Source organism: Dromiciops gliroides, chromosome 1 (assembly GCF_019393635.1).
Source record: "Dromiciops gliroides isolate mDroGli1 chromosome 1, mDroGli1.pri, whole genome shotgun sequence".
In the NCBI taxonomy this organism is placed as follows: Eukaryota; Metazoa; Chordata; class Mammalia; order Microbiotheria; family Microbiotheriidae; genus Dromiciops; species Dromiciops gliroides.
The window spans coordinates 52,810,710-52,831,325 of NC_057861.1; the positions used below are offsets into that span (position 1 = coordinate 52,810,710).

The 20,616-nt window shown below is 46.1% G+C and overlaps 1 protein-coding gene across 1 annotated transcript in view; it reads right to left on the reverse strand.

Annotated features, from left to right (window-relative positions):
- The window catches only part of ATP8B3 (ATPase phospholipid transporting 8B3), a 92,298-nt gene that overhangs the window by 44,231 nt on the left and 27,451 nt on the right, over window positions 1-20,616 (reverse strand). Inside the window, exons 2-12 of the mRNA XM_043990392.1 lie at window positions 19,444-19,508; window positions 17,689-17,780; window positions 16,311-16,424; window positions 13,482-13,580; window positions 12,399-12,460; window positions 10,607-10,679; window positions 9,855-9,925; window positions 7,238-7,320; window positions 3,269-3,427; window positions 2,623-2,711; window positions 314-507 (exon numbers count right to left, since the gene is read on the reverse strand). Coding sequence (XP_043846327.1) covers window positions 314-507; window positions 2,623-2,711; window positions 3,269-3,427; window positions 7,238-7,320; window positions 9,855-9,925; window positions 10,607-10,679; window positions 12,399-12,460; window positions 13,482-13,580; window positions 16,311-16,424; window positions 17,689-17,780; window positions 19,444-19,498 — 1,091 coding nt within the window. The 5' untranslated portion in view covers window positions 19,499-19,508. The remainder of the gene's footprint in view (window positions 1-313; window positions 508-2,622; window positions 2,712-3,268; window positions 3,428-7,237; window positions 7,321-9,854; window positions 9,926-10,606; window positions 10,680-12,398; window positions 12,461-13,481; window positions 13,581-16,310; window positions 16,425-17,688; window positions 17,781-19,443; window positions 19,509-20,616) is intronic.

Genomic DNA, 20,616 nt, shown 5'->3' on the forward strand with positions numbered 1-20,616 from the left:
CAGGTCTGACACTGTACTCAAAAGTCCTTCCATCTTTGAAATTCCATGTTCTTAGATCCCTTGCAGTCCAGAAATGCCATGTTCTAAGGCCCTCCCAGCTCTGACATCCTCTGATCTTCAAGTCAAGGCTGGACAGCCAGTTGCTGGGCTGTTGCACAGGGAAGTTCTGCTCAGACCCAGGCCAGACTAACTGAATTCTGAAGAGCCTTCCCCAGCTAAGATCCCCAAGCTGATCTTAGCAGTCTCATCCTGCAGCTGCTTCCCCTCCCTGGGCCGCACTCCCAGCCCTCCACGGCCTCTCCCATTGGCTTACGTGATATAGAGTGACATTGGCACAATGATGCTGAGCAGGATCATGAAGCCCCAAAAGGTAAGGAAGGCATCGGAAGCTGGAGATGATGCGCTATGGAAGACAGACAGGTAAGTGTGCTTGGTCTGGAAATCTACCACGTTGAAACCATAGGCCGTTGCCAGGCAGAAGGAGACCAACACCAACATCAGGAACACCTGCGGAAAGAGGCAGCAGGGTCAGGGTGGCCAGAGAAGGAAGTGGAGTGGAGAGAGCCATGGGGGCTCTAGAATGGGAGGAGAGAGCCACAGGGGCTCTAGAAGTGTGTGTGTGTGTGTGTGTGTGTGTGCCCCTCCTATAGATGTTCTAAAAGGCATGTGTTCTAGAGGTGTTCTGAAAGGGGATCCTCTGGTGTTCTAGAAAGCTTAGGGGAGGATGGGAAAAGTCCATGGGTCTGTCCCAGGACCGTAGGCATAGCCACTATCACAGCTGGCATGTCCACAGTAGGTCAAGGCTTACAAAGTGGTCTTAAGTTCAAGTAACTGTGGTCTTGTTCCTTTTGTGAACCTTGACTAAGCTTCCTCTTTCCTTGCCAGTCCTGATTAACTGGTTCTTCCTGCCCACTCAAGCCTCAGACTGTCATAGTCTCTGTGGTTGAGGTGTTGATCCCTGATGGTAGACCTCCTCAATACTGACGAGCTGTTTGAAGAACCCCAGAATCCCAGATTATCAGAAAGTCGATTTTTCTGAACCCCAGTGTGAGAATTTACCCTTCTCTCTATGAAGTTGTATTTGAACAGATTGGGCTCATTGCTCTAGCCCTTGGGAGGCCGTGCTGCCATCCAATATGATATATTGCCAGCTGGCAATTCCATCAGCTACAGATTTGAGAAGGACGCCTTTCAAGTCTTTATCCAAGTCATTGAATGTTGGACAGCACAAGGCCAGGGGCAGAACCCTGCAGCACTCCCCAAAACACACTTCCTCCTGAGTTGAGATTGACCCATCTTTATTGCCTATCTTTGGGTCTTGTCATCTGAACAGCTCCAAGTCCAACTTTACTATTATCTTTACTAAACTGTTAAATAAATAAATAGCCTAATGATTAACTTACATTATCTTCACTTAACTCTACTATTATCTAGACTACATTCCTTCAACTTGGATTCAACAAATATTTTTAAGTACCTACTACTAATTGCAAAACATGGTACTTGGCCCCAGCAGGACAAAAATGAAATAGTGCTTCTCTGAGAGAGTAAGAATGCTAGATCTCCCCTTGACCACAAAACACACGAGAAAATTGACCAAAGGTTTTGCTAAAGTTCAAGTCCAGTATTTTCCCGATCCCTACCGCCAGGCTGTGAGACCAAATTCTGTTACATCTTATTTGAATCCTAATTCCCCACTGAACTCTCATCTGTTTCCATTTTTTGGTAAGAAAGTACCTGAATGGGGGGCAGCTAGGTGGCACAGTGGATAGAGCACCGGCCCTGGATTCAGGAGGACCTGAGTTCAAATTCGGCCTCAGACACTTGACACTTACTAGCTGTGTGACCCTGGGCAAGTCACTTAACCTCAATTGCCTCACCAAAAAAAAAAAAGTACCTGAGTGGTAAAGTTTTAAAAATCGATGTTAAAAATTATTTTCATATATAATTGGGGAAAAATAAAGTACTAAATAAAGAAAAGGGGAAAAAAAGAAAGTACCTGAGGTGGGGAGCTCTGGGTGACTTACTAGCTGCCCCCCCACCCTGCCATATGCCTACCACCTGACTTCCCCATGCCAAGCTCTGCCCACCTGTCAGGACACACCCTGCTGAGCCTGCCTAATACCAAATCTCTGCTTGTTTGGAGGTCCACCTGCTTCCTATTTTCAGACTGCCCTGATGTTCCACCCATCTGCTAAGACTTCCTCCTAAGGCTATGACTATGACAAGGTCACCTACCCCATCCCAGCAGGTGTGTCTGGTCCCTAATCCCAGTCACCTCTAGTGCCAAGGCCAGCAGGGCAGGGCTCACCAAACATACCCCCAAGAAACATGAGACCCACCTTGAGAAGGGGTGAACTGAGGAGGAGGTAAAGGAACAAGAATCATGGTGCTCTATTATACGGGAAGGGACCTTAGAAATCATCTTATCCAGCCTCCTCACTCATTATATATATATGGAAATTCAAGAGGGGAAATTACTTATCCAAAGTCACATGGGAACTAGAACTCAGCCTTTCTGATGACTCTGCCCACACACTCTAAGATTCCTCAAATGGCTCTAGCAGGTGGGAGGTAAGGGAAGGAGGGTAGGGGCCCGGCCTGGCAGCTAAAGCCACTCACAATAATGACAAGGTTGTTCATCAGCCGGTCTAGCTTTGTCCTCTTCAGTTTGATCTTCCCACAGTTCTTCATAATCTTGGAATCAAAACCTGGTGGGAGGACATGGGAAAGGGGCTTATCAGGAGCTGGACAGTTCCTAACCTTGGTTAGGTAGCCACTGGTTTAATGCATAGGATTATGGGATGCCAGACCTGGGAGGGCCCTTAAAACACAGGATGTCAGGGCAGAAGAGTCCTTAGAACCCAGAATGTCAGAACTGGGAAGGCCTTAGAACCCAGAATGTCAGGGCTGGGAGGGTCCTTAGAACCCAGGATGTCAGGGCTAGGAGGGCCCCTAGAACAGAGAATGACAGAGCTGGGAGGGCCTTAGAATACAGAACAGAGAATGTCTCAGCCAGGAGCATTCTTCAAGGCCATCTAGTCAGACCCCTTTATTTTACAGAAGAAGAAAATACCTAGAGAGGAGGAAGGGCCTTGCCTCAGGTCACAGGCAGTTCCTGGCTAAGGCAGGACCAGAGAGACTCCCAAACTCTGGCTGCCTCTGGAAGGATGAAGTCCCTCCCCCCCACCCCCACCCCATACACACACACACACACACACACAGCCCTGTGCGCGTGCACAGGACAGGATCAGGGAGGTGGGCTCACCTGCATAAATGACCAGGCCATAGCAGATGTCAGTATTGCGGATTCTGCAGCCACGCAAGAGGATATTCTCACTGTCAAGGGAATGCCTCTGCCCCTTCCACTCCAAGGTCCCCACAAACGTGTGCATGCGGCTGTTGGGCTCCTCACATACCACGACCCCTATCACATCAACACACGTGGGGCTATCGGCTGAGCCTCAGCTCTGAGCCCAGCCCCAAAGATCCAGTCCTTGGCTCCTAACTCGCTGGCCGGCCTTGGGGAATCCCTTAACCTCTCTGTTCTAAATCTATCCTAACAACAATAACATTAATAGGACAGGGCCTGGACCTGCAATTCTACTGCTGTATTACACTCCTTCTGCTAATGCAGGCTGCCACCACTTTCTCTGGAATTTAAGAACCTTAATGAGTTGCCTAGAGCCCCAGAGGACTGATTTGACTTGGCTATAGATGCAAAAGAGAGAGAGAGAGAGAGAGAGAGAGAGAGAGAGAGAGAGAGAGAGAGAGAGAGAGAGAGAGAGAGAGAGAGAATAATGAGAAATAAGATTAGAAAAGTAGGCTGGGGGCAAGTAGATGATGCAGTGGATGGAGCACCCGCCCTAGAGTCAGATACTAGTTGTGTGACCCTGGGCAAGTAAAGCACTTAACTCTGAAGGGAAGTGAAGGGAAGGAAGAAAGAAGGGACGAAGGGAGGAAGAGAGGAGGAAAAGGAAAGGGAAAGGGAAAGGGAAAAGGAAAGGGGAAGGGGAAGGGGAAGGGGAAGGGGAAGGGGAAGGGGGAAGGGGGAAGGGGGAAGGGAGAAGGGAAGGGACGGGAGACGGGAAGGGCAGGGAAGGGACGGGAAGGGAAGGGACGGGAAGGGAAGGGAAGGGAAGGGAAGGGAAGGGAAGGGAAGGGAAGGGAAGGGAAGGGAAGGGAAGGGAAGGGAAGGGAAGGGAAGGGAAGGAAGGGAAGGGAAGGGAAGGGAAGGGAAGGGAAGGGAAGGGAAGGGAAGGGAAGGGAAGGGAAGGGAAGGGAAGGGAAGGGAAGGGAAGGGAAGGGAAGGGAAGGGAAGGGAAGGGAAGGGAAGGGAAGGGAAGGGAAGGGAAAGGAAAGGAGGAAGAAAGAAAGGAAGGAAGGAAGGAAGGAAGGAAGGAAGGAAGGAAGGAAGGAAGGAAGGAAGGAAGGAAGGAAGGAAGGAAGGAAGGAAGGAAGGAAGAAAGAAAGAAAGAGAGAAAGAAAGAAAGAAAGAAAGAAAGAAAGAAAGAAAGAAAGAAAGAAAGAAAGAAAGAAAGAAAGAAAGAAAGAAAGAAAGAAAGAAAGAAAGAAAGGAAGGAGGGGGAGGAAGAGAGGAGGAAAAGGAGGAGGGAGGGAAGGAAGGAAGGAAGGAAGGAAGGAAGGAAGGAAGGAAGGAAGGAAGGAAGGAAGGAAGGAAGGAAGGAAGGAAGGAAGGAAATGGGTTTAAATGCCAAATAGGGGAGCTTGTCTTTGATCCTAGGAACAAGAAGGAAACAAGAGTTTATTGAGTTGGGAAGCAGCACAGTCAGACCTCAGCTTTAGAGAGATTTACTTGGCCATTGTGTGAATGAATGAAGGGAAAGATGGGGCAGAGAGACCAATCTAGAGGCTGCTACAACAGTCTAGATGGTGGTGAGGAAGGCCTGAGAGTGGCCATGTGAATGAAGAGAGGGGGACCAATATTTGAGGAAGGACCACACTTGATGTCGATGTATGAGATGAGTGAGAGGCAGGAGCTGAAGGAGGACGGTTGGTTTGGAAATAGGGAAAGTTGGAAGAGGGCTAGTGTTAGGGGAATAAATCTGTTAAGTTCTGTTTTTGGAGACCTTGAGTTTGAGATGCTCAGTGAGAAATGTCCAGTAGGCAGCTGGCAACTCTGGAATGGAAGTGGGGTGGAAGACTAGTATTGGATAGATAGATTTGAGAATCATCAGCATAGAGATGAGAATTGAATGATGGGAGCTGATGAGGTCACCGAATGAACATCTATAAGGAAAGAAGAGGGCTCTTGGTGTATCACAAAGGGATGAGATTTGGGTGCTAAGTATGCAAAGGCAGCTGGTAGTGCAGTGGATAGTGTTGGGCCTGGAGTCAGGAAGACCTGGATTCAAATCCAGCATCAGACACTTGTTGGTTGTGTGACTCTGGGGAAGTCACTTAATCTGTTTGCCCTAGTGTCCTCAACTGTAAAATTGGAATAAAAATAGCACCTATCTCCCAAGGTTGAGAGGATCAAACCAGACAATATTTGTAAAAAACAAAAACAAGCAAACAAAAACCCATTTATTTAGCACCGTGCCTGGAACATAGTAGTATTTAGAATTTTTCCCCAAGTTACATGTAAAAAAAAAAAAGAAAAAGAAAAAATCAAATTTTTTCACATTGATTTGTGTGTGTGTGTGTGTATGTGTGTGTGTGTGTGGCAATTGGGGTTAAGTGACTTGCCCAGGGTCACACAGCTAGTAAGTGTCAAGTGTCTGAGGCCAGATTTGAACTCAGGTCCAGGGGGGGCAGCTAGGTGGCGCAGTGGATAGAGCACCAGCCCTGGATTCAGGAGGACCTGAGTTCAAATCTGACCTCAGACACTTGACACTTACTAGCTGTGTGACCCTGGGCAAGTCACTTAACCCCCGTTGCCCTGCCAAAAAAAAAAACCAACAACAAAAAACTTTGTGCTCTAAATTTTATTCCTCCTTCCCTCTTCAACCGTCCCTATGGAATCAAGCAATTCAATATAAGTCATATGTGTGCAGTTATGCCAAACATCTTCACATTATTCAAGTTGTGAAAGAAAATAGACAGAATAACTTTAGAAAGAGGAGCTAACAAATAAAATTATACTTCAGTCTGTATTCAGATACCATCAGTTCTTCCTCTGTAGATGGATTGCATTTTTCATACGTCCTTCTGATAGCATCCTGCTTATCAGTTTTTTCACAGTTACTATTGCTAACTCTATTACCCTCCATCTTACTCCCTCCCCTTGATATTTACTCTATTTTCTATCTTCTTTCACCTGATCCCTCCTCAGAAGTGTTTTGCCTTTTACTGCCCTTTCCCCCAATCCCTCTTTCCCTTTCCAAATGAGTTTGAATGGTCAAATGGGTAGCAGTTTCTCCCACTCCCTCTCAAAAAGTAAAAAAAATGGAGAGAGAGAGAGAGAGAGAGAGAGAGAGAGAGAGAGAGAGAGAGAGAAAGAGAGGGAGAGTTGCCAAATGCTCCAAAGAGGTCTAGAAGGATAAGAACTCATAAAAGGCCTTAAGATTTGATGATTGGGACAGCTAGGTGGCGCAGTGGATAAAGCACTGGCCCTGGATTCAGGAGGACCTGAGTTCAAATCCGGCTTCAGACACTTGACACATACTAGCTGTGTGACCCTGGGCAAGTCACTTAACCCTCATTGCCCCCCCCCCCAAAAAAAGATTTGACAATTAATAAATCATTCATACCTTTGAAGAGCCCGGTTTCCATTAAATGATAAGGTTTGAAGCCAGACTGCAAAGGGTTAAGAAACAAATGAAGAGAGAAAGCAAGAGGAATGGGACTTTTCCCAGAACTTGGCAATGAATGAAAGGGGAGAGAGATAAGATCAGCTAGAAGAACCCTCAGGGTGTGGAACACAGGACAGCAGAGCTGGAAGGGACCAGAGAATGGAGAACATGAAAACTGGAGGCTACTTGGGAGATCTGCTGGTTTAACACTGCCCCCCCACCCCACCCACACACACATCTTGCAGAAGAGTAACCTGAAGGCTAAAGAAGTTCAGAAATTTTGCAAACCGTAGAATAGAATTTGATAGATGGCTAGGAGAGAGAATGCCAGGGATCGAGAAGGGGATTTATTCAGGGGGAGAGGTAGGATCAACCAGTTTCACCTCCTTCATAATCTTGTCCTCTTGGACCAAACTTACTGGGCACAAGGAACACACAGAGCCCCTCCACTTGAGGCCAATGGCTCCCTAGCAACTGCTCACCATTGAAGGCTGCCATCGTCTCCACGTTGACCAGCTCATCATGGGTGATGATCGGTGCCTGGCGGAACTTCAGGTTGGTTTCTCTGGCAACAAGACAGGGATAGGGTAACCATGAGGCAGATTCCCCAGGATTGGGAAAGACCTAAACCTCATAGAATATCACACACACACACACACACACACACACACACACACACACACACACACACGCGCGCGCGCGCATCTACAATTCACAGGAAGATGGCTTCCACTGGCCATTTCTTTAGAGACGTATTAGATCCTCTGACTCCCAATAGTAGGGCTCTTTCTACTATACCTACCACAGAGCAGTGGATTTAGAGCCAAAGGAGCTGGGTTCAAATTCTAACTCTGCCACTTATTAATTTACTACCAAGAGATCTGAGGAAAGCCATTTAACCCTCTGGTTCTATTTTCTGTAAAATGGGGCAGAGGGAGGGGGTTAAGGGCTAGACTAGATCAGGGCTTCTGAAATTTTTTTCTGCTCACAACCCCTTTTCACATGAGAAAATTTTACACAACCCCAAGTATATAGGTATATAAAATAGGTAAACATAAGCTTTTCGTGTTGCCAAATTTTTCACGACCCCCACGTACAGTTATGAAACCCCATATGGGGTTGAGACCCACAGTTTAAGAAGCTAGGGACTAGATGAGCTCTGAGTTTTCTTCCAGCTCTAATTGTAGGATCCCTCACTTTGTTACTTGTTCAGTAAAAGTCAGAGAAACTGCTGAAATTCTTTGCCCTTCGGGGCACAAGTCTAGATGTAGGGTACGTTGTTCAGGCAGTATAGTTGAAAGAAGATTGGGCTTGGAGTCAAGAGACCTGAGTCTAGATTATGGCTCAGACACTTACTAGCTGCATGACCTTGGGCAAATCATTTCTTGTCTCTCTCTCTTATCAGTAAAAATGAAGATAATCACTGGAGTATAAACTTCCTTCCAGGATTCATTCACTCATTCATTCATTCAGCAAGCATCAGACACCAACTAGGTGCCAGGCAGTGGGAAGACAAAGACAAAAAAATATATAACCATTCCTGACCTCAGGAAGTTTACTTTTTGAGGAATGTACTACATAAACCATAAAGAGGTAAAGAAATGGGAAATATTCATCTACAGTAGGATGATGGATAAACAAGTTGTGAAGCATAGCGACTTTAGGAAACAATAAAAATGATGACTACACAGAAGTATGGGATGACTTTATGAACTGATACAAAGTGAAATGAGCAGGTAGATGATATACAAAAGATTACAGTCACAGAAAGAACAACAAAACAAGTGAAACTGAATGCTGAGAAATTATAATGTCCAAGTTTGACCCCAAAGAGGAGCTTTGAGGAGGCACCTCTACCCATGTTTTTGTAGAGTTTGAGGGTCTATGGGTATGGCACACTCCATATATCATCAGATTTTTCTGATATATTGGTTAGTTTTGCTAAACCTTTTTTCCCCTCTTTTTAATTTTTTGTTATAAAAAGTGACTTTATGGGAAAGGGAGAAAAAGAGATATACTTGGAAACCGAGTTGACATAAGAAAAACAAGAGATATCATAAAGTTTACTTTAAGACAGGAATAGGAAATAATATTATTGGATTAATGGATTTGGATCTTGTCTCTGCCACTTTGTGCCATCTTCTTGGGTAAGTTACCTAAACCTCAAAAAAATGGAGAATCTCTGAGTTGGAAGAGGTTTCCTAGGGCATCCAGTCCAACCCAGGTCCAACCCCTACCTGACCAAAATTGTCTACAATTCACCTGATGAGGAGTCAATCAGGATGTGCTTTAAGACCTCCAGTGATGAGGAGCTCACTACTTCACAAGGCAGTAGCCCATTCTACCTTTTGGATTTTTTCTAATTGCTAGGAAGGTTTGTTTGCTTCCCCCCCCCCCCAACCTCAAACCTAAAACTGCATCTTTATACCTTCTACTCATAGCTCCCAGTTCTGTTCTCTAGGGCCAAGTAGTAATAGTAGTAGTAGTAGTAGTAGTAGTGGTAGTAGTAGTAGTAGTGGTAGTAGTAGTAGTAATCAATCTAATTCCTCTTCCATATAACCACTTTTCAAGTATTTGAAGATGGCTATCATGCATGTCTCCCACTCCTAAATACCAACCTTCTCTTTACCAAACTAAATATCCTTCCCTGGATCTCAGTTTCTACAACTGGAGGTAGAATGAGGTGCTTAAATGGGGTGACCTCAAATGTCCATTTAAGTTCTACTAAGTTTCACCCAAACAGACTCCTGTAACTAAAGATCTCTCTAGTTGGATCGAAGGTAAGGCCCTCTAAGTAAAGAGGTGGGGGACTACAGGGGCAGATTGTTGCATACACAATACATAGTATTGTTTATCTGTTTTTCTTTCTTATTAAAGAGGGTTAAATAGAGGTGGAGAGTATAGCAGGAAATTAGAATGTTCGCAAAAAAAAAAAAGGCATCAATGAGAAGGTGGGGAAAGGAAATTGAAGATTGGGGGGGGCGGGGAGAGGAAAAAGCCATTCTCCCAAATCTCCTGAGGGCCCAGAATTCCTAGTCCTGCTCCTGCTGATGCTGGCCCTCCACCCCCACCCCTTTCTAGAGACCTGGATGTCCTCACCCGTCAATGTCCGCAGTTTCCACGTAGCACAGGCTGCTAGGTTCCGAACTGGTCAAAAGGAGCAGGTCAGCCTTTGAGTGCCCCACAAAGAAGGATGTTGGGAACAATAGCAAGAGAAAGTGAAGTTAGATCTGAGGGAGGATGGGGACAAAAACTAAGTTGGGGTGGGGGGAGGGAAGTAGGGAGGTGGGATGTGGATTTTGAAAGAGTGATTCCTAGTTCCTATTTCTCCAGCAATTCGGGTTTATTACGGGCTTTTCTCACATCAATCACAACAGGTAGAGAAAGTGACTATGATAACCATCCCTTCCTAGATGAGACAATGGAGGCTTAGAATGGGAAAGGAACCCTTGTGAGAGGTGGGCTCTGAACCCTGGGGCAGTGAGGGACCTTTCTATCATACCATGCTATGAAATCTCCTTCCCTGTACACTATGACCTTTGTGTTTTGGGTTGTTTCTTTGGTTTTGGTGGGCAATGGGGGTTAAGTGACTTGCCCAGGGTCACACAGCTAGTAAGTGTCAAGTGTCCGAGGCCAAATTTGAACTCAGGTCCTCCTGAATCCAGGGCCAGTGCTTTATCCACTGCGCCACCTAGCTGCCCCCTACACTATGATCTTCGACTGAGGATTCTGAGGCAGGGGAATGGCTAAGATGACCCTTGGCAATCTTGTCCAGGCCGAAGGCTCTGGTTTCTGAGATTGGCCAGCCAGGGCCCCTCTATTAAGCCTACAGTAGCCAGATGCTGACTTACCGGGACAAAATCATCTTTGTGCAAACAGACCACATCACCCACTTGGATATCCCGCCATTTCTTCTTATAGAAGCTACAAAGAGAAATTCCTCAGTGGAATGAGTAGAGTTAGAGGATGACCCACCGTGGGTGACCTCCCCCTGGGCTCCTTCTGCAATCCTGCACATGCCTTAGTTCCATTCCAATTGAATGGCCAGAGTGAAAAGTTTCTGTATCTTGAGGATGGAAGGTGATTTTAACACACTTAAGGTTTCTTCCCCCTCCAATTTTATAAGCCCTCCCAATATGGCCCACACTGTCCTATCCCCCAACTGTAAGTCAAATGAGGGAAGAAAGGTGGGGGCACAGGCTCTGGACTTTTAGGATCTGAAAGAGCCCAGCACTGGGAATTAGGAGGGTATGGGCTTTGATCCCAGTTAGCCCCCAACTCATTGTGGAACTGTAAGCAAGTCACTTCTCCTTCGAGGCCTTGGTTTCATCAACTGTCAAATGAGGGGGTTGTGTATGACATAATCTTTAAGGTCCCTTCCAACTCATTTTAAAATATACTTATTGATCTGCCCTTCCCACCAAGCCTGCCCCATTGAACAAATTTTTTAAAAAGCATAAAGCCCTTGTCATAGCTGCATCATTCCCTAAACAAACCCCCTCAGTGGATGTGTCCCGAAATGCAGCCTTCCTTCTGCATCCTAAATTCTCCACCTCTCTAGCAGGTGGTGAGCAGCACATTTCATCTTCGTTCTTTTGGACTTGGGTGATCATTGCTCATCTGAATTCTAGAAGGTTTTCTCTATGATATCATTGTATCAAGTGTTCTCCAAATCCCGCTCACTTTACTCTGTATCAGTTCATAGAAGTTTTCATCTCTTCCATCTCTTAAAAACTATATTTCATCATCTAAGGACCCTCCCAGCTCTGACATCTGGTGTTCTAAGGGCCTTCCCAGATCTGACATCCTGGGTTCTAAGGGCCCTCCCAGCTCTGACATTCTGTCTTCTAAAGGCCTCCCAGCCCTGACTCTCTGTGTTCCTAAGGGCCCTCCCAGCCCTAACATCCTGGGTTCTAAGGGCCCTCCCAGCTCTGACATCCTGTGTTCTAAGGGCCCTCGGGTCTCTGACATTCTAGCTATCTATTTTTCTTTTTTTTCTTTTTTTTTTTTTTGCAGGGCAATGAAGGTTAAGTGACTTGCCCAGAGTCACACAGCTAGTAAATGTCAAGTGTCTGAGGCCAGATTTGAACTCAGGTCCTCCTGAATCCAGGGCCAGTGCTTTATCCATTGCTCCACCTAGATGCCCCTTAGCTATCTATTTTTGGTTTTTTGTTGTTGTTGGGTGTTTTTGGCAGGGCAATGAGGGTTAAGTGACTTGCCCAGGGTCACACAGGTAGTAAGTGTCAAGTGTCTGAGGTCAGATTTGAACTCAGGTCCTCCTGAATCCAGGGCCAGTGCTTTATCCACTGCACCATCTAGCTGTCCAAGCTATCTATTTTAATAGCTTAAAACTGCACCAAGACTTTTGGGATACTGGGTGTACAACCCCTACTTCAGCTAGATCCTCTAGAATCTCAGGGACTCCCCAGATGCTAAATATCAACCACTCAGTTTGCTGAGGGTTAAGGACTCCAGGACAATGGTCTGCCTAGGCCACCAATGACCAGTAAACTGGACTCAGGAAGGAAAATCACCTCAGCAAACTGCTTCCTCCTTCTCTCTCCATAAGTAGAAACACTTCTCAAGGTTGAGAAAGGTTCCTAAGAGCTGCGGGGCTCGGGCTGGTCTGCCAGGGTGACTCACCTTTTTTCCAGCAAAATTTCGCAGGGTCTGCTATTGATCGACCAGTCACTCCTATGTCGGGCCTGGGGCAGAAAAAAAGAAAAATGAAGAGAGAAATATTCACTGTGTGAACTTCATAGGATCATGGATTTAGAGGTACCAGGCACCTTCATCTATTCCAACCCCCTGATTTTTCAGATAAGGAAACGAGCCCAGAGAGATTGATCACTTGCCCAAGGTCACACAGGATTCAAACTTGGGTCTTTTATTCCAAACTCAGTGTCCTCTCTACAGTACTATGCCATCTCTCTTTCTTCCTTGCCAGTCCCCCCCTCCTATCTGTCCTGTCCTCCTGGGTAAAGCCTAGCCCTTGTCTACAGCCTGGGGACCATCCTATTGGCTGACACTGCCAACTCTGACTAAGCCTGAGGTAGGGGTGAGGCTTTGTATCAGATTCCCCAACTTTTACCTCATCATCCTGTAGCAAATAAAACCATAAATTAATAATTAGTTATTAATATAATAGTATAATATTAATTTCTCTCAATCCCAAAGGGCCGTATTGAGAAGAGAACTGACAGTCTGGGCCAAGAAGGGAAATGGCCATGAGTAGGATGGAAAGAGCCAACAGATCCAATATGGTGGCCCATACTTCAAGGCTGCCTAAATGAAACATAACGAGGATGGGGCAACCAGAACCTTGGTCCAGGGTGCTCCTATCTGGGGGGCACACTTCCTCCATCTCTCAGGTCAAATATTTCCTGATCTCATCTCACTACTAATATCCCCTCTGCTCCACTCTCATCATACCCTACCATCACCCTCCACCCCCAATATTCCTCTACATAGTAGTTCTTCTGCACACTATTTGGTTTTCTCTTTTACCTGGCTCTGGGTCACCACTTTCAGAGTCTCCTTGCCATAGTGCCCCTGTCCCAGGGCCCACCTGCCCCTAACTCCTTCCTCTGGGGGTTAAGAGACCAGGGGCCATCAGCCATGCTACAGGGTCAGAGGTCAGTTTCTCTAGGATTCAGGCCAGCCCCTCTCCCTCAATCCCCACCAGCATCATCATGCACCTTGAAGGACCCTCTCCCATAAACTCACTATGTCGTCTACCAGGTCTCGGGCCCCTCGGATGATGAGGAGAGAGCCTAGGGGCAACAGCAGAGCAAACCAGGGCAGTGTGGCGATCTCTGGGATGGTCTGAGGCAAAGACAAAACAGAGTCACTGACCTGACATACACAGCAGCCACCCTCCCCATCTTGGCTCCAGTCAAGACTTGGCCTGACCCAATCCCCCATCTTCTGGTTGCTGTCTCCTAGGCCTCCAAGTGACTTTATCATATAAGGGAAATCATCTCTAGAAGCCAGGGCAGGGGCAGGGGGCGGCAGCCACCAAGGGGGCCCAGGCTAAGGTCAAGAACAGATATCAGGAGAATCAAAGAAATCCCTGGATGGCAGGTCCCTGGTGGATCACTCAGGAGAACTTAGCTCTGGCCGCACACCACATTCCATGACTCCCTAGCGCTCACAACAGGAAGTCCAGCCTCCTCAACCTAGCATTCAAAGCCCTCTACAGACTGACCCCAATCTAATAGAATCAAGGAAAAATATAAAGGCCTCGAAAGGATATATTATTTTGGTTTTGTCCCTGTCCTCCAAGCATTTAGCATTGTGCCTAGAACAGATGTGGTGTTTAATAAATGTTTGTTGATTTGAGCAGAATCTACCAGGGAGGTGAAGATAAAGAGAGACAGAGAGAGATAGAGACAGAGGTAGAAAGATAGAAACAGTGAGAAAGAGGCAGAGAGAGAGGAAGAAAGAGAGAGGAGTAAAAAGAAGAGAAGAAAGGGGTGAGAAGAGAAAAGAAAAAGGAAAAGAAAGGGGAAGAGAGGAGGAGAAGAGGAGAGAAGAGAGAAGGCAAGGAGGAAAGAAGACAGGAGAGGTCAAGAGAGAGAGGGAAAGGAGAAAAGAGATGGAGCAAGTAGAAGAAAGGGGAAGAAGAGAAAGGGAGATGGGGAAGAAGAGAAGAAAAGAGAAGAGAAGAAAATACAAGTGAAGAGGTAAAAGAGAGGGTGGGTTCATAAGTGCTAAAATGTCCCGGGGGATCTCTGGAGTGGGTGGTCAGTGGGATGAAGGGGCAGAGCCCCCGTTTCTGTAGCTTCTTCAAGTTTATAAAATGTCCTTTCTTCATAGTAACCCCATGAGGTGGCTGCGTAAGTCTTTTTATTTGGAAATTGAGGCTCAGGAAATTAAGATGAGTTGTACAAAATCACTTAGCTAGTTTAATATTAGAGGTAAAATTTGAAGCCAAGTCTTCAGGTCGGGGGCAGTGAATAGAACTCTGGGCCTAGAGTCAGGAAGACTCATCTTCATGAATTCAAATCTGGCCTCAGACACGTAATAGCCACGTGACTCTGGGCAAGTCATTTCATCCTGTTGGCCTCAGTTGTCCTCATCTGTAAAATGAGCTGGAGAAGGAAATGGAAAACCACTCTGGTATCTCTGCCAAGAAAACCCCAAAGGAGGTCATGGAGAGTCAGACAGGACTGAACGATGGCTTGACAACAACTTTCCCTTAAGTCCCAAGATCTTTCCCCTTTACCATACCATCTTTTATCCAAATCCAGTCACCTCCATCATCACAGTAAAATGGTTGGTCCTCCTTGCCGTCACCAATGACCTTTAAATTCAAACCTTAAAGGCTACCTCTATGCCAACCTGGCTTCCAGCCCTGCCTCACCCTGACACTATTGCCCTCCCCCGGTCTTCTTTGTTTCTGCATTCCTGCCAAGTTCCTCAGTCATTCCCTTTCTGTGCTCACCCACCCTGACCAGTTATTTCCTTGATACCAAGGAGTTTGCAGCCCATAAACCAGAACAAAGCCAGGGGAATAGATTGCCTCACTCTGTCCAAAGTACCCACATGTTCGATCACACCAAGCACACGCCTGTGATGAGTAGGGCCTCCCAAGGGGGTCAACCAAGCCTAGTGGTCACTCCTTCTTCAAACCATACACCAAACCCTCACCAGCCATATTCAGCAACTGTGCCCAGTAATCCCAAGTCCATGCACTAGCTACTGTGTCTCTCTCTCCCTTGCTCAGATACCCCTGCACTCACCACTGTGCTACTCCACCTTCTCCATGTTCTCTTAGCCCCTTTCTCAGGGATTTTAGGCTATCTATATCAATGGAGTAACAGCACTAGCACAGAGAGGCAACATGGCGTCATCACAGACCAAATATGAGATTTGGAGTCAGGGAGTTTTGGGTTCAAACCCTGCCTCTGACACTTAACAGGCATCTGACCATTGGCTAATCACATAACCTTGACCAGCCTCGGTTTCTTCATCTGCAAAGCAGATAACACCTGTAGTACTTCTCAGGGAGGCACAGAGACCAAATGGGAATATAAGATCCCTGAGGGTAGGAATGGCTCTATCTTTGTTTTTTCATTCCTAATGCCCAGTACGGAGTCTGGCAGTCAGTAGGTCAGGCAATAAGCATTTATGAAGTGCTTACTGTATCCCAAGTACTAATACACACACTCCCTGCCTTCAGTGAGCTCAAATTCTAAATGGGGAGACAATAGGCAAACAACTAGGTACCCATATGAGCTATACAGAGTAGATGAAATATACTAGGCATTTAACTGAACTGAATTAAAGTCCTTTACAAACCTTAAGGCACCATAGAAATGTCAGGAGTTGGTAGTATTGTACTAAAAGTAGAAGGGACCTCAGAGACCATCTAGTCCAATCCCCTTCATTTTACAGATGGAGAAACTGAGGCCCACAGGTAAGGGAGGGATTTGACCAAAGTTGGCAGACATAGAAGCATGTTCACTCCTTTGCCTGCCCCACACTTTCTGGAAGGGCAGTGTCCTCATCCCATGCTGCCTTCCCACCAGCATCACTGCAGGGGTCACTCACCTGTAGAAGGATAACAAAAAGGAAGTAGAGGTTGGCTGTCCGATGAAATTGTTCGTAGAGATTCAGGGGCAGGAAAGTCAGGATGTTGTACTTGGCTGTCTTGATTGCATTGTCCTAAAATAACAAGAGTCTCTACTGAGGTGAGAGTGCCTGGGGGCAACTGGGTCCCCCTGCCTGCCCCAAGGGTACTCCCTCAAAGCTCCTACCCCAGATCAAAGAAAGAACTTCCAGGATTCAGCTCAAAGCAGTCACCATCACCACCACCACCACCACCACCATCATCATAATCAGTATTCATATAGATAGAAAGTGTCTGATCAGGATTTGAACTCAGGTCTTCCTGAGGTCAAGTCTTCCCGAGTCCAAATACAACACTCTATCCCCAGTATCACATAGTAACCTTCTGCTGGAAGCCTGCCCCCCTCCCCCCTCCACCACGTGTGTGTGTGTGTGTGTGTGTGTGTGTGTGTGTGTGTGTGTGTGTGTGTCTCTCTCTCTCTCTCTCTCTCTCTCTCTCTCTTTCAGATTCCTAATTAGTTATGTTATCTCTCCTATTTGAATGTGTGTTCCTAGAGGAACAGGTTGAGGCTTGAGGGCATGGTGAGTGCTTGGCCCGGTGAATGCTTAATAAATGATTGTAGACTAAGTCTCAGGACTTAGAAACTACCTAGGCACAGAGGTTGGAGGGAGGTGAAGGAGAGCAAGGAACCAAGAATGACATCAGAACAGGAAAAGGGACTCTCCGAGCAGAGAGAGGCAAAAAGAGGCTTGGCTCCTTGTATCCCCATGACCTTTACCTCCTGTCTGCAATGTTCCTACACCTCTTCTCATAGTATCATGGCACCAGAAAGACTTGGAAGAGACTTTTGGAATCATCTCGTCCACCCCACCCCCTTTTCATTTTATAGAGAGGGAAACTGAGACCCAGAGAAAGGGAAATTACTTGCCCAAGGTCATAATGGAAGTTTAGACAAAGTTGTTGTCTTAAGTAAAACCAGACCTCAGGACTCTCTCAGGTGGCATAATGGTTAGAGCCTGAAGCTGGGGTCTGGAAGACTTGTGCTCACATCCTCATTTCAGATCTTATGTGACCTTGGGCAAGTCATTAACCTCTCCTAGCCTTCAGTCTCCTCATCTGTGAAATGGAGATAGTCATGGGACCTCCCTCGAATGAGGATCAAAGGAGATAACATATAAACCCTATGCAAAGCTTACCTGTATATCAAACTCACTCTTATTATTAGTTCAATCATAGGGCCCTCCACCTCCTGCTCCACAAGCCCTTCCCTACGTGTGAACCCACTCCAAGCTTCCCAGTCCCCCAGCTCCCTGCAGGCCCAGAGCTGGGGGGGCTAGGGCTCCCACATCCAAGGCTCACCGAATACTTGTTCCTCTTCCAACACAAAAACAACTCCGTCTTGAATTGTCTGTGGTAAGTTCGGTCATTGGCCTTCACCTCCCAAGTGAAATCTGAAATGAGAGCCAAGCACCCACTCGTTGACACCCACAGAGATGCTACTGGCTTTTACTAATGAGAAAGCAGGGCCTAACTACACCTCAGGAGGGTAGCTGGCATCCCCTCTGGGAAGGGAGGGTGCTTCGAGCAACGAACACTGGCTCTGACTGTCTGCCCTGGCTGAGGTTCACCGGCGGTGATAAACAAAGTGGAATCGGGGAATCACAATCGGCTCTGGCAAGGATGCTGCTTCCTGAATGTTCTCCTCTCATTGCACCACTCTCCAGTCACAAGGTCCCTCCCAGGGGCTGCAAGAGCCTCCCCTTCAAAAGTTACCTTATCGGCAGCTAGGTAGTGTGCAGTGGACAAAGCACCAGCCCTGGATTCAGGAGGACCTGAATTCAAATGCGACCTCAGACATTTGACAATTACTAGCTGTGCAAGTAATTACTACCTGGGCAAGTCACTTAACCCTCATTGCCCCACAAAAAAAAAAAAAATTAAGAGTTACCTTACATCCTCTCTCTAGCTATCCAGCTTTTAATTATTTATTTACATGTCTCTTCCATTAGAATGTAAGTTCCCTGAGGGCAGGGACTGGATTTTTGCCTTTATATTCCCAGAACCTGGCACCAAGTAAATACCAGAAAGTTTATTGATTGCTTACTGAATCAAACCCATCTCCTTCCCATAACATCCCTTCACCTTCTCACCAGGTGATTTTCCTAAAACCATACTTCTATTCACTAAACTCCAATGTCTCCTTATTACTCCAGGATCATATAGAAAATCTGCTCTTTGGTTTTTAAAAGCCCTTCACAACCTGGCCCCTTCCTCCCTTTTACCTAGATTCTATGATCTTCCATCTTCCCTCTCCATGTCTTAGTTCTCCTTCAAGCTCCATTTAAATTTCATCTTTCCCAATTTCTTTCTGCCCTCCTTTCATTGTTCATACTTTCCCTCTGAGATTATTTTCCATTTACCCTTTATGAGGGGAGTTACAAAAGTCAGTGCAATTGGAAACTTTCAGAGTGCCACTCCTTGTACATAGTTGGGATAGGGATAGGACTTGTGATTTCAATGGTATAGGGAACTCCTAGAAGAGGAAAGTCCCTCTACCAATACAGGTTGGTGCCTTCTCTATAACCTATAGTCTTAGAAAGTTGTCTAGAAACTGAATAACATATATAAGAGCAAGAACTATTCCCCAATAGATAAGTAGTCACAGCATGTGAATGGTAAGTTCTCAGTCAACAACCATATAAAAAATGCTCCAAATTAGGAACAGGGGCATTATTACCTTCTAATTGATTTTGTTCCCTGCCTTCCAATGTCTCCCTCCCCACCCACCCCCAGCCCCAGCCCTACTCCCCTACCTCCCACTCCCATCAATCAACTCCACTGCCCTACTAAAAAAAGTTTCAATGACTCTACACTGTCTAAAGGGCAGAATGTAAACTCCCCAGGTTGGCATTTAAGGCTCTCCACAAGCTGACGCCAGACTCCCAGGTATCACCCTAGACACCGTAACCTCTCTGAGTGCAGTCTGAGAGTTCTTGCTTTTTTGTCTGCTGGGTCACACTTATTGACTCTCTGAACTTACAGGTCATTATGACCTAGTCCCTTCCCTAGGGAACTGGTGCCTCCCCCACCTCCCTGTTTACTCCAAGCACCCACCTGACTCGTTCTCGTGTTCATCTCCAAAATTTTCACTGATGTTCTGGTTACTCATCCTGGTGGGACTATAAGAATCAATCAACTGATCAATCAACAAGCACTGATTAAGCACCTACTATGGGCCAGGTACTGGAGATACAAACAATAAAATAATAACATTAATAGCTAGTATTGGTATAGAGCTTTAAAGATTTACAAAGCTCTTTTTTTTAGCTGTTAGCTCATTTGAACTTCACAACAATCCACCTGAGGTAGAAACAGACATTAGGGGTTGCGGGGAATGATCAGGCACGACCTCCTATAGGAGATGGTGCTTGAGCTGACCTTTGAAAGCAACCTGGGATTCTCAAAGGCGATGGGAGGTAAGAACATATTCTTAGCATGGGGGATCGCCAGAGTGAAAGTTATATGCAGAAAACATCAAGGCCAGTTTGATCTGACTGAAGAGGAATAACATATAATAATATACAACCGTGAAGGGAAATAATATATAACAAAGCTGGAAAGGTAAGTTGGAGCCAGGTTGTAAAGGACTTTGAATTTGTGCTTGATCTGAGAGTTTATGGAGTATGGGAGTGTCCAGGAAGATCCGTGCAATAGGACCATCACTTGGACAGCGACGTCAATCAATAAGCATTTATGAAATTCCTGCTCTGTGTCAGGCACAGTACTAAGTGTAAAAGATAGTCCCTGCCCTCCAGGATTAATCAGGGATTAATGGGGGAGTTTAATAGGCAAGTATAATGGGGGAAACGATGCAGAAACAGCTGTGAAGAAGAAGATACCTACAGGATAATGAATAGAGAGAAGGCACCAATGCCATTCTAGTTCTTCCTTAAGGAATTTGGGAGGGCTAGGTTAAGGGTTGTTCTGGGATTTACATTGTAAACTCTTTTCTCGTAAATTGTACAAACAACACAGTATGTGGGCAGCTAGGAGGTGCAGAGCGCCAGGCCTGCATTCAGGAAGACTACTCTTGGCGAGTTCAAATCCAGGCTCAGACACTTCCTAGCTATGTGACCCTGGGCAATTCATTTCACCCTGTTTGCCTCAGTTTTCTCATCTGTAAAATGACCTGAAGCAGGACATGGAAAATCACTCCATTATCTCTCCCAAGAAAACCCCAAGTGGGTTCATGAAGACCTGGATATGACTGGAAAATGACTGAACAAG